This window comes from Pristis pectinata, chromosome 8 (genome assembly GCF_009764475.1).
Source record: "Pristis pectinata isolate sPriPec2 chromosome 8, sPriPec2.1.pri, whole genome shotgun sequence".
Classification (NCBI taxonomy): domain Eukaryota; kingdom Metazoa; phylum Chordata; class Chondrichthyes; order Rhinopristiformes; family Pristidae; genus Pristis; species Pristis pectinata.
In genome coordinates, this window is record NC_067412.1 from 25,892,436 (window position 1) to 25,905,765 (window position 13,330).

General features: G+C 40.2%; 1 protein-coding gene across 1 annotated transcript in view; it reads left to right on the top strand.

The window, feature by feature from the left end:
- sdk1a (sidekick cell adhesion molecule 1a) overlaps window positions 1-13,330 on the top strand; it is a 604,439-nt gene that overhangs the window by 434,486 nt on the left and 156,623 nt on the right. Inside the window, exons 16-17 of the mRNA XM_052021137.1 lie at window positions 2,938-3,085; window positions 7,479-7,619. Coding sequence (XP_051877097.1) covers window positions 2,938-3,085; window positions 7,479-7,619 — 289 coding nt within the window. The remainder of the gene's footprint in view (window positions 1-2,937; window positions 3,086-7,478; window positions 7,620-13,330) is intronic.

The window sequence follows — 13,330 nt, forward strand, 5'->3', positions numbered from 1 at the left end:
GTAAAACTCACTTCTGTGCAACTTAATGGAAACCTTCCGAGTAATCCAAGGCCTGTGCAGGGAACCATTTATTTAATCTGCTCTTTGAGCCCCACTTCCCAAAGCAGACACCTCACCCCAAGCTCGCAACCATCACCCTACAGCAACCCATCACACAAAACCATCTACCTCACCCACTGACCTCAGCACCCCCAACCAATGATCACCCCCCCCCAACTCAACTATGCTCATCCCCAAGACTCGACCTCCAGTCACAGTGCCCTGACTCACTGATTCCCACTCCTAACTCCCAACTGACTGCTTCACATTCCCAGCGAATGATTCCTGGCATCCAAGCCCCACACTAATATCCCTTTTTACAACTGTGTTCCAGGAACTTCCCATCTCCAAACTATTATGAACTTACCCAATCTCCTTTTAAAGTTCGACCAGTGTGATTTGTGCAAAGCTTGTTCAATTGCACATTGCCTTGGACCATGCATTACTGAACAACACAGTGGCAGACCAACAAACAAGGTATTTGTTGACCTCCACAATATGACAGTTTAACATGCCTTTGCAGCACCAGTGAAGTTCCAAGTTATGGTAACCAAACCATATATTCCATTGACCTTGCAAAGATGCAGGTATATTAAGGTGCTTACTGAAAAAGCATTTCTTCTCTGCCTTAATTATCTCCTAACCACATTAATATGACTGCCTGTGATGACTTAAATTGATTGATGAGATGTGAGTCTATTTAATTTTGATTTGATAATTCAGATTTTTATGGAAGCAAATATAGTCGCATCCCAAGGACAGACAAGAAATTTCCAATTTGTAGTTTGCTACCTTTACAGTTGTGAAATTATTGACTTCCCTTCTTTGCACCTCATACTAAAATTCCAGGAACCATTACAGAATTTAGTTGAAATAGCTTAAGTCAGCAAGTTGATCTGGGATAAGGCACATCTTTAGAATTTGGAACTCTCAGGAAATGTCTGGTATTAGATCCATGTGTAATCTCTTTTTCTACCAAACAGTTATCATGTGAAGCCAAATAAATGAAATTAATTGTAGCAGTCTGTTATGTAAGAATATTAACTGCTGCAACTGAGTGATTACAGGATTTGGGAGTTTTGCAGAAATAGCTACTAAAAGTACCTAACCAATTCTAAAAGATCCTATGCATTTTAAATACAGTAATGGCCAGCCTTTTCATGTGTATGGGCTGGAAGGTAGATTGTTAAATATTGAAATGCACTGGCCATCAAACATAATAATGCATCCCAATCAGGGCTATAATTTGAAGGTGTCAACTGTTAAACTCACCTGAAGTAATCTGACAAGTTTTTAGAGCTATTCAGAATGTGCATTGTTGAGCAACACCAGATATTCTGACAAGGGAGGTATATGCAGTGTGTGGGAACAGTCTTGTCCCAGCTTCCCATTGGTCTATGCTTGCTGCCCAGAGACATTCAAAAGTCAGACAGTTCCATTATCAAGTTGAAGGCATCATCATGTGGAGTGGTGTGCAACTTAAAAATTAACAGGATATAAATGCAATATTTTAAAATTATTACAACTTCTGCAATATTTTGATTATTTATCTATGTATATAACTGGAATATGTGCATGAGTAAATAAGCATTAAGCTTTTACTTTCTCTATTATCTTTATTTTACCATTGAGACATAATTTCAAATGTCTGGATACTAAGCTTTACAAGATGGCTACATTTCAGCAATGGTAACTTGCAGATCCTGTATTACATCTTTACCTATTTAATATGATTTCGTACAATGTCCACAGATACAGGAAATGCTTGTGCTGCTTTTGGATTTTCTGATGGCTTAATGTGGCACTGCCCATAACACATCCCACCCATAACCTGTCCGTTATTGTTAGAATATAGTGTTGGTAAACCTTCCTCCATTCAGTCTGCAAGTCTAATTCTGCCATTTTCATTCACCCTTCCCACTCAGTTCTTTGTTCTCAGCCACTGCTGCTGTTCCAATGAAGCTTTTCTACCAATAACACACTTTACCAGCTTCTGGACTCTGCAATTTCAAATAATTAGCATGTGTAGCACTTTTGTTTCACAATATTTTCCTTTGAAAATTTCAGATACTGGTTCTCCTTTCATCATTAGCATTTCCTCCAGTTCCCTTACTTGTCCCATTAACAACCTCTTTCAGCAAACAATATTGTCCCTTTTGTCACTTAATCCCTCCTGCCTTTCACTTGATCACAGTACTTTCCTTTTTATCCCTTCTCCCTTTATTCCCCCTACAACCTGCTTCAACCCTTTTATGCACTTTAAATCTGTTTAAAACTTTTTCCAGTTCTGCTGAAAGGTCATCTGCCAGAAAATACTGTCACGGGAAATCACTCACTGGAAATGTTTTCTGAGTATTTTGAGCATTGACTGATTTTACTTAAAATTTACCCTTTGACCCAGTCATTGGGCATCAGTGCCAAATTTCACTTTGATAATGCATTGGTGAAGCATTGGAACTTTTCATTGTGCTAAAGGCACCATTTGAGTATGAGTCATTGTCGCTGTGAATATTATTGATGATTGCTTTGTCAGATTATCTCCTGAATAACCAAGTGAATGAGTGCAGGTTAACAGCATAAAACATTAATGTACCAACATACCTTTGCACAGCAAGGTAGGATGAAGGTACAAAGTCACAAATCTTTCACATCTTCCTGATCTCAGTTAAACTGTTGAGTAGTGAAGAGCAAAACGTGTATGCTTTTTTTAATCAGAGTTGGTTATTGAGTAGTGGAATCCTGGGGAAGGTAACTTTAATTCATAAAGCAATCAAAAGGTACAAGTGTGTTCAACTTGATTTTTTCACCGATTTACAATTACGCTTGTTGATATGAGATGTATTTTACATAACTGATGAGCTATTTAACCCTTGGAGCATTCTTTTCTATGTCCTCTAGATTCTCCATGGAAGGTACAGTTATCTAATATTAACCCTGAAGTGGTGCATGTTACTGTGAATGGATTGACATCAGCTCGCTCTTACCAGTTCCGAATGTGCGCAGTGAATCAACTGGGGAAAGGACAGTATAGCACAGAAACCAACAGGTATACTGTTTTCCAACAGAGGAAGAAAAGTTTAAACAGTTCCACGTTTAGTTCGATACAAAGGATCGATATTTACGGTGTGTGGCAGCACAGTGAAGCACCTCCTCTCCTTAGTATTATTGGTCATTTTAATTTTTTTTAACATGCTGCACACTGGCCCTACTGAGAATTAGTACAATAAATGTAAATCTAATTATCTTTCACAATTTTTATATATTTTTAATCTAAACATCTACAGAATACTACAGGTTAGGTTTGGAACGTAGGTAACGTCTACGAACATTTGCACAAATAATTACGAAGAACTACTGCTCCAAAGTATTGTAATGGATAAAAGCAAAACACAGTGGGCATCGATATGGTTCATTTAGTGCAAAGTATCCCCCCTCCACATTCCCCCATTCATACTTTGTAGAAAACTACTTAATAATACACCATCTTTCCATCTTCAGGATCTACCATATACTTAACAGAAAATGAAGTACTGTTGAAGTCTATACACAATTGGAATGTGAGAAAAACGGTCTATCAAACCAGGAAGAGAAATAATGACTTAGATGGATAAAATGTATTCTGTAATGTTTGGGAAACAAAAAGTTTTTTGAGCTTAAGGGTGAGGGCACTAATTTAAGAAAGAAGTTCAGGAATATAGGATCAATACAACTAAAGGCTGTGCCTCCAATAAAGTGCTCATGGATGAGTTTAGAAAAGAATATATGGCTGGAGCATATATCAATGTGATAGTACTATGTGGTCAAGGAATAATTTCTGTACATGGGCAGAAATTAATAACATTGTTAGGGAGCAGGAATGAGTGGAGGTTTTCAAGGATGATGGTGATAGATGAATGGGCTTAATGGAGTCATACTATTTTGCCCATAATTAATTTTATGATGATGAAAACAGGCAGTAGGAGAAGGAGAACATTTAATAGTAGCCTGAAAGTGGGATGTCCATGGTTAAATATTGGCCCAAACATCAAAAGCCTTCCTTCTCATCTTCAAGTAGTGTCATGGTATCTTTTACATTCAACCAGGAGGGCAGAGAATGCCATTGTTTAACATCTCTTCCAAAGATGAAATCACCAACATAGTATCGACAAAACCATGCAGATAAATTTCAACAGAGGAGGGGAGGGGTCCAGAGGTAATCAAGTGGTCTTGAGGTTCAGTACCCTGTGAAGGGTTAAAACTCAGTTCATGTTCATGCAGGATGCAAGCAGGTTGTGGATAAAGTGGTTCAAGCAAAGAGGTTGGCAGTAAGGTAGCAAGAATGGATGACAAGGGAGCAAAAGTTTCAGTTGTTGATATGATCAGGTCAGAGACTTGATAACCTGTACTGTGTGACTCATCTCCTCGACTTTCCAAAACCTTTCTTTGCCTACAAGGCACAAATAAAGAGTGTATAGAGTACTCTACCCTTGCAGAGATAATTGCAGCACTAACAACACTCAAAAAGTTCACTGTTATCCACCTGACCGGCACCCCATCCATCAACCTAAATATTCAATCCCGTCATCTCAGAGCACAGTGGTTGCCCTATGAACCCACAACATGTGCTGTAGTTACTTGCCAAAGCTTCTTCAACTTCATATCCCAAACCCACAACATCTACCACCAAAGAATGGGGCATCCCAGTGCATGGAAACAACACTGCCTGCACATTCTTCTCTAAATCATGCACCATTATGTGTTGGAAATATATTGTTATTCCTTAATTGTAACTTGGTTAAGATTCTGGAACAGTGTACCAAACAGCTTTGGGAATCCCACCCACAGACTGCAGAGCTTCAAGAAAGCTGCTAGCTACCATCTTCATAGGGCAGTAACATTGAGCATTGTCAGTGATGCCCACATCGGATGAATGAACAAAAAATTGCTGAAGATAGTACCCTTGGTCCTCAAGAGGAAGGAACCAGCTAGAGATCAGTGATAAAGGCCATTAATACATAGAGGACACTAATAAATTTGGTAATGAATTCAGAAGAAATTTCTGTACTTAAAGAATGTTAAAAATGTGGCATTTGCTACCGCAAAGAGTAATCAAAAATAATAGCATGGATATATTAAAGGTAGTCTGGATATGGTCATTGTGTAGAAAGGAAGAGATGTATGTTATTTCAATTAGACCAAGTAGGATTGGAGAAGATTTGGATGCCACATAAACTCCAGCATGACCCAGTTGGGCTAAATGGCTTTCTTTCTGTGTCAGATCCTAATTAACTAAAAAAATGTGATATTGTCATAGATGAGAGGACAGGATCAAATAACCTATTTGTATTCATCAAGCAACTTGTAACAGAGAAAATAAGCTACATGTATTCAGACTAGATGAATTTTAATTAAGTATTTGACAGAATGTTTTTCCCTTTTCTAACAATATGCCAGATAATATATCACTTGCTTATGCAGAACAAATTGTTTTTGACCACTTGTTGGCCTGTTTAGTTATCTTGTGCTGTAAGAGATCCACATTTTGCACTTTGGTGTGTTTAATTGTGAAGGTTCAAGATTCTCCCTCTTACATCACCACCTCTTAAATCCAGCATTGTGAACAATGAGGGAATCAGAAGAATGGCTTTGATGACAATTCATTCACTCAGCAGAGATTCAACATAATTTACTTGATAAACTCATTTTTCCTCATTTTTCGCATATTTTCTTATAACAGAGAAGGAAACCTCAGATTTTAACAGAGAAGGAAGCCTCTGATTTTAAGCTCACAGAATCACATGTCACATTACCCCATTCCCTACAACCTATTCTCTCTCTCATCCCCATCAAGTCCACCCTGATTCTTCTACCATCCACGACACTTGGTGTAATTAATATACCAGCCAGCATTAATATACTAACCATATGTCTTTAGGATCTGGGAGAAAACCGGAGTACCCTGGGAGTCACTAGAGCTAGAACATACAACAGTACAGCACAGGAACAGGCCCTTCGGCCCACGATGCTGTGCCGAACTAATTAAACTGGTAATTAAATGTCTAACTAAACTAATCCCTTCTGCCTACACAATGTCCATATCCCTCTGTTCTCTGCACAGCAGTGAAACAACAACACTAATTGCTATGCCATATATGGAAGACCCAATCCAATTAATGGTGTCATTAATTATGCAGCACAGTGAAACCGACAACGTAAATTTTTATTGATATGAAAGAAATACTTTTGGCCATTTTTCTGATCTTATCTTGGTAAATTCATGTGTGCAAGGCAAATAACAGCTGTGTTCACTTGTGTGACCTTTCTTTCTCTGAGTACAGGGTGTCCCTGAGCTATATAAGGATTCCACTCCTGAGGACTGTCTGTACACTAAATTTTCCATTAGACAGAAACGAACAATTTCCCCCAAAAGTGTAGTGTGAACTCTTTTGCCTCGACAGTCCTTGGGGACTGATTTGCAAAGAGTAGAATGGGGAAGGTCAGTGTTGGTGATAGGAGTTGTTACCAGCAAGTGAACTGTGACAAAAGTCAGCTTGAATGCAGCCAGGGTGGAGTGATGGGTGTTGTAGATGATCTGCTCATCAGCGAGGAAACTATCAGTAGTTGAATAAAAGATAGTGTGTGCTAATGAGAGGTGGCTCAGAAGGAGAGTTTGGAGAAAGCACTGAATTTTACTGTGGATGATCTCCACATAGTTTCCTGGCGAAGAGATTTGAGTACTCTACCTGAGAGCAAAGTCTGGGAGAATTTGTGCAAAGTTGGACTTTCCTAGGTCAGGTCTTCTGTAACCCAGGGACTCCCCCCCCCCCCCCCCCCCCCCATACAGTTACAACTAGATATTCAAATTTTCAAAACCTGCCTTAGATACTGCTCAATAACATGACTTCCACAACAATGTAGAAATTTTCAACAGCAAATCTAAAAGTTTTAAGAAATTCTTGAAGAATAAAACAAGAAAGACAAAACATCATTATTAGTCACATGTACATCGAAACACACAGTGAAATACATCTTTTGCGCAGAGTGTTCTGGGGGCAGCCTGCAAGTGTCACCACACTCTGACATCAACATAGCATGCCCACAACTTCCTAACCTGCACATCCTTGGAATGTGGGAGGAAACTGGAGCACCCAGAGGAAACCCACACAGATATGGGGAGAACGTACAAACTCCTTAAATATGCCTCTGTTCAAAAACATCGTGAAAGGCAATACTGCCCTTCAGCTGTTTTAAAATCAGAGGCACAGGCAGCTATTATATTTCTTCTTTCACTGTAGTACTCCTACTTTTGGAGTTTATTATTCTGAAAAAACATCAGAAATATCTTTACCCATCTACTGTATTGTGAATCTTGTAAGTTAATATCCATTCACAGAACAATGTATCTATACAACTTCCTGTACTTTATGTTTTGATTTATCATGTAATATGCTTGGTTACAGGCTGCTGTTACCAGAAGAACCACCTAGTGCCCCTCCACAGAATATTATGGCCAGTGGTCGAACAAATCAATCTATAATGGTGCAGTGGCAACCTCCTCCGGAGCAAGAGATCAATGGGGTCCTCAAAGGTTACATTCTCAGGTACAAAGTGAAATATTAAGCTTTCCTTACGCAGTAAGCTTTGAAATAAATTAAGTGGAATTCACATAAGAAAATTGCTAGCAAGGCATGTTGAAGTAAAAATATAGAAAGTTATTAGAAATCTCATAAAGTTATGAGATGATATCTTTGGGCATTTTTTTTTGCAGAACGTTAAATATTTACATTGCATTCATACATTTCCCAAACATAAATAGTGGAGGGAGAAAGTCCTGGTGTCATTTCTTATGGAAACCAAAGTTTTAATAAAATTTCACATTCCAAGTTAAGATTAACATTATAAACTGCATTTTAATGTTATTGATGTTATTTTTGTGGAAAATAAACACTTTCCACAGGTATTGTTTTTAAGTTGCAGTTTTGGTCTTCTTACCACAGTTGATTGTTAATACAATTCTAAAGGGCTTTTTGTACTGTAGATTAATACAGTATCCTTGCACCTCTGGGATCTGAGTTTAAATTAGGCTTGGGCTGACAGGATGAAAATGTCAGCCCAGAAGTTCGCTCGCATAATTTTTTTTTCAGTGTCATATGATTGAAAAGTGATTTTTTTTCTTCTAGAATTATTCCAGGTCTTTTTAGTCATTGCAGAAGTTTAACTGGATACTGCCCAGAGTGATTCTGCTTGTGATGTGTGACGTGCATTCATCATTGAATGGGCATCAAATAACATCACTCATTTTGCAATGCTGTTTTACAATATAGCAATGTGCATTTAAGTCATATTATTCCATAATGTGACTGTCATTCATTCACAGACCAACCAGGTTTTCACAACACTATTAGCTCAGCAACTCTGGCTTATTCACATTTTCAACTGAAGCTTTGGCAGGCTGCTTCATAGCTTCCAAGAAGCTGGCTGCTTATTATAAGAGTTCACCACAGAGGATTATACTGACATTTATTGCCATTTCTAGACCTGTAGAATACTGAGTCTTTGCATAGTGCTACCACTGCCAGAAACTGGAGCTGCACCACAGGCATTGGGGGTGTGGCAGACATGCACAGGATCCCCAGGGAGAAGATGTAGAGAGGCTCACCACCTAACATTGACCCCAGGATTTATAGACATGTTTCTAGCTAGATCTCTACAAGGAGCAGTATCTACAGAGGCTACTGTTCATCAAGATAGCCATCACCAAAACCTTCTGCACCCTTGATACAGGCTCACACATGTGACCAGACTGCTTGGACATATAACTTACCTAATCTCTGAGTCTTTCTAGATTGCTGTTGCTGTGCTATGCCCTTTTTCACAGTTTGCTGCTCTGTGCAACATCGGGGAGGTCGCTAATACTCCATACTCTGGGAGAAATAACTTTATCTTTAGTCCAGCTACTGAGATAGAGCAGCGGGAATGAGTTGCCAGCATTAGAGTTGCCAGGTTCAGACTGTCATAGACTGCATGTATGTATCAATTTGAGCTCCCTTCCAGATCTCAGAACTTTTCATGTGTTGCAAGGACTTCCATTCACTCAATGTTCAGATTATGGTCAACCAAGAGAGGAACTTCCTCAAAGTCAAACTTCAAGTATCCTACAAAATTGCATGACTCATTCATTCAAGGGCAATCACATCCATCTATTGATTGCAACTGGGGAGAAAGGCTCTCCCTGATTACCTCGCTTTTCTTTCCTGTGTTCTCTCTAGCCACTGCTCCTGAATGGCAGCTGAAGGAGTTCAATTGTGACTACTATTGACCTCTTTAAAACATATTTTCACTGTTCATATTAGCTGCTGCTCCCCAGTACTTACCAGTCAGAGTCTTCTAGTTTGTTATCACTTGTTACAAAATGCAGAACTTGGCAAACAGGCTTGTGGTTAAGGGCATTCAAAGAAGAAAGCAGGAAGGAGGACAGGACAATCAGGACACAGAAGACAAAGACGAACATCAGAAGGAAGAGGAGAAGGAGAGAGGAAGAGGGCACCAGCAGCACCATTGCACCTGCATGTGGTAAAGTCTAATGCCAAGCTGTGTAGAAAGCAGGTCTGTTAATGGTGTGCTGTCAGGCACTGTCCTGTAGCCCACAGATTCTCATGGAATACAAAGCCACGTGGTTCACATCCCACTGATTCACATTTATTTCTACAACCACCACCTTCATGTAACTGACCGGAGGCCCAGGCAATATTTCAAAGTTTTTGTATTTTTCCATTTTCCGCACCCAACCACGAACACCGGTTAAAGAGGTTGTCATCACCTGAACACTAGATTTATATTTCTAAGCCGATGCGAAATCTGTGTTATGAAATACAAAGAGAATGCCAACTGTGACAAGATATCACTTTTGTCTAATTGTGCTAAATCTGATCTTAATCCACTATGATGGTTCCCTGTGATGACCGCCTGAAATGTCTGCGTGTATATACATCAGCCTGGCTACTTTTCACCTGCTGTTTATATGCTTCATCCACAGACAGGGTTAATCCACTCATGACAAGCAGCACCTTCCATTAATCAGCCTTGGAGTTATTGATCAAATAGATACTTTAAAGAGCATTGAAGTCAACTGGCTCATTTGATCTGATACCATGGTTAATTGCAAAAGTGAAATAACACCAATAAAATTTTAGCTAAAGACAGTCTCAATTCTCTGCTAGATTAAATACCATGGTGAGGCATAATGGCCACATTGTGATCCCTTAAACTGCGACCTATTAAACCTCAAGATCTACATGGATTCACTTTACATCATTATCTGTTTATTGTTTCCTTTTCAACTTTTGGATTTGAATACTTGCACTGAAGAGGTAGCTGCAGAGATGGTTGAGTTCTAAGGCACCCAAAGTAAAAGGGCAATTTTATTTATGCTCCTCTAGGGTGATTTCACAATGAATTCATTATTGTGAATTTCCTGCTGACTTTAATGTCTAAGTACGTGGTCGTTTTGAAAATAGAACGGCAGAATGATAGGTGGAACATCTTTGGGAGTAAAGAAACATATGACTCATGTGCCTATCTAAGAGCCTCTTGAACACCTCTATCATATTTGCCTCCATTACCACCCCTGGCAGCACATTTCAGGCACCCACCACTCTGTGTAAAAAAAAACTTGCCCTACACATCTCCTTTGAATTTACCCCCTCTCATCATAAATGCATGCCCTCTAGTATTAGACATTTCGACCCTGGGGTAAAGATACTGGCTGTCTACTCTATTTATGCCTTTCATGATTTTATAAACCTCTATCAGATCTTCCCTCAGCCTTCATCGCTCCAGAGAAAACAACCCAAGTTTGTCCAACCTCTCCGTGTAGTACATGCCCTCTAATCCAAACAGCATCCTGGTAAACCACTTTAGCACCCTCTCCAAAGCCTCCACGTCCTTCCTGTAATGGGGCTACCAGAATTGAATTGTAATATTGTAATACTCCAGATGCGACCTAACTAGAGTTTTATAAAGCCGCAACATGACTTCCCAACTCTTGAACTCAGTTCCTTGACAAAGAAAGGCAAGCAAGCCATATGCTTTCTTTACCACCCTATCAACCTGTGTAGCCACTTTCAGGGAGTTATGAACTTGTACCCCAAGATCCCTCTGCACATCAACACTGTTAAGGGTCTTGCCATTAACAATGTACTGTCCCTTCACTTTTGATCCCCTAAAGTGCAACACTTCACATTTGGCCAAGTTAAATGACATCTGCCATTTCTCTGCCCATGTCTGCAACTGATCTATATCTCGCTGTATCCTTTGGCAGTCTACACTATCCACAACACCACTAATCTTGGTATCATCTGCAAACTTACTAACCCACCCATCTATGTTTTCATCCAGGTCATTTATACATGTATCACAAACAGCAAAGGTCCCAGTACGGATCTCTGCAGAATACCATTAGTCATTGACCTCCAGCCAGCATAAGTCCCATCAACCTCTACCCTCTGTCTTCTATGGGCAAGCCAATTCTGAATCCAAATGGCCAATTTACCGTGGATCTTAATCTTCTGGATGAGCCTCCCATGAGGGACCTTGTCAAACGCCTTAAGAAAATCCACGTAGACAACATCCACAGCTCTATCTTCATCAATCACTTTCGTCACCTCCTTGAAAAACTCAATCAAGTTAGTAAGACACAACTTGCCCTGCACAAAGCCATGCTGACTGTCCCTAATTAGGCCATGGTTTTCCAAATGCTCATAAATCCTATCCCTAAGAATCCTCTCCAGTAACTTCCCTACCACTAACATGAGACTCACTTGTCTATAGTTTCCAGGATTATCCCTAGTTCCATCTTGAACAATGGAATAACAGCTACTCGCCAATCCTCCAGGACCTCACTTGTGCCTAGGGAGGACACTAAAGCATTGGTCAAGGCCCGAACAATCTCATCTCTTGCCACTCTCAATAACTTGGGGTATATCCCATCAGGCCCTGGGGACTTAGCCACCTTAATGTTCTTTAAGAGACCCAATACCATATCTTTCTTTATCTCAAAATGCCCCAGCATATTAGTACACTCCACACTGATCTCCCTATCCTCCACGTCCTTCTCCTTGGTAAATACTGATGCAAAGTACTCAGTTAGGACCTCTCCCACATCCTCCACCTCCAAGCATGTGTCCCCTCCTTTATCCTTAAGTAGTCCTACCCGCTCCCTAGTTATTCTCTTGCTCTTGATGTATGTATAGAATGCCTTGGGATTCCCTTTGATCCTACTTGCCAAGGACTTTTCATGGCCCCTCCTGGCCACCCTAATTCCTTTCTTAAGTTCTTTTCTGGCTTTTTTATAATCCTTAAGGGCTCTGTTTAATTTTAGCTTCCTAAACCTTACATACGCTTCCTTTTTTTCTGGACTAAATTCACCACCTCTCTCATCATCTAAGGTTCCCTTACCTTGCCATCCTTGTCCTTCCTTCTTACTGGAACATACCTGTCCTGTACTCTGTGCATTTGGTCTTTAAACACCCTCCACATGTCAGATGTGGACTTGCCCAAAAACAGCTGTTCCCAATTAACTTTCCCTAGTTCCATCCTAATACTCTTGTAATTTGCCCTGCTCCAATTTAATACTCACCCGTAAGGTCCATACTTATCTATAGCTGAACACACAAAATGCTGGAGGAACTCAGCCGGTCAGGCAGCATCTGTAGAGGGAAATAAACAGTCAGCGTTTCCTCCATAGATGCTGCCTGACCTGCTGAGTTCCTCCAGCATTTTGTGTGTGTTGCTCCAGATTCCAGCATCTGCAGAATCTCTTGTGTCTCCTCATCTATAGTTATCTTAAAACATAAGGAGTTGTGATCACTGTTCCCTAACTGTTCTCCTGCTGAAAGGTCAGTCACCTGGCCAGGCTCATTACCCAATAGCAGGTCCAGTACGGCCCCTCCTCTTGTTAGACTATTTGCATATTGATTTAAGAAACCGTCCTGGATGCACCTAACAAATTCTGCTCCACCTAAACCTCTTGCACTAAGGAGGTCCCAGTCTATATTAGGGAAGTTGAAGTCACCCACTACAACAACCCTGTTGTTTTTACACCTTTCCCCAACCTGCCTGCATATCTGTTCCTCAAAGCCCGGTGGCTATTGGGGGGTCTATAGTATAACCCCATAATAGTGATTGCACCTTTCTTATTTTTGAGTTCTACCCACACAGACACAGTGGACGACCCTCCATTATGTCCCCTCTGAATGCAGCTGTGATATTGTCCCTGATTAATAGCACAACTCCCCTTCCCTCTTTTGCTGCC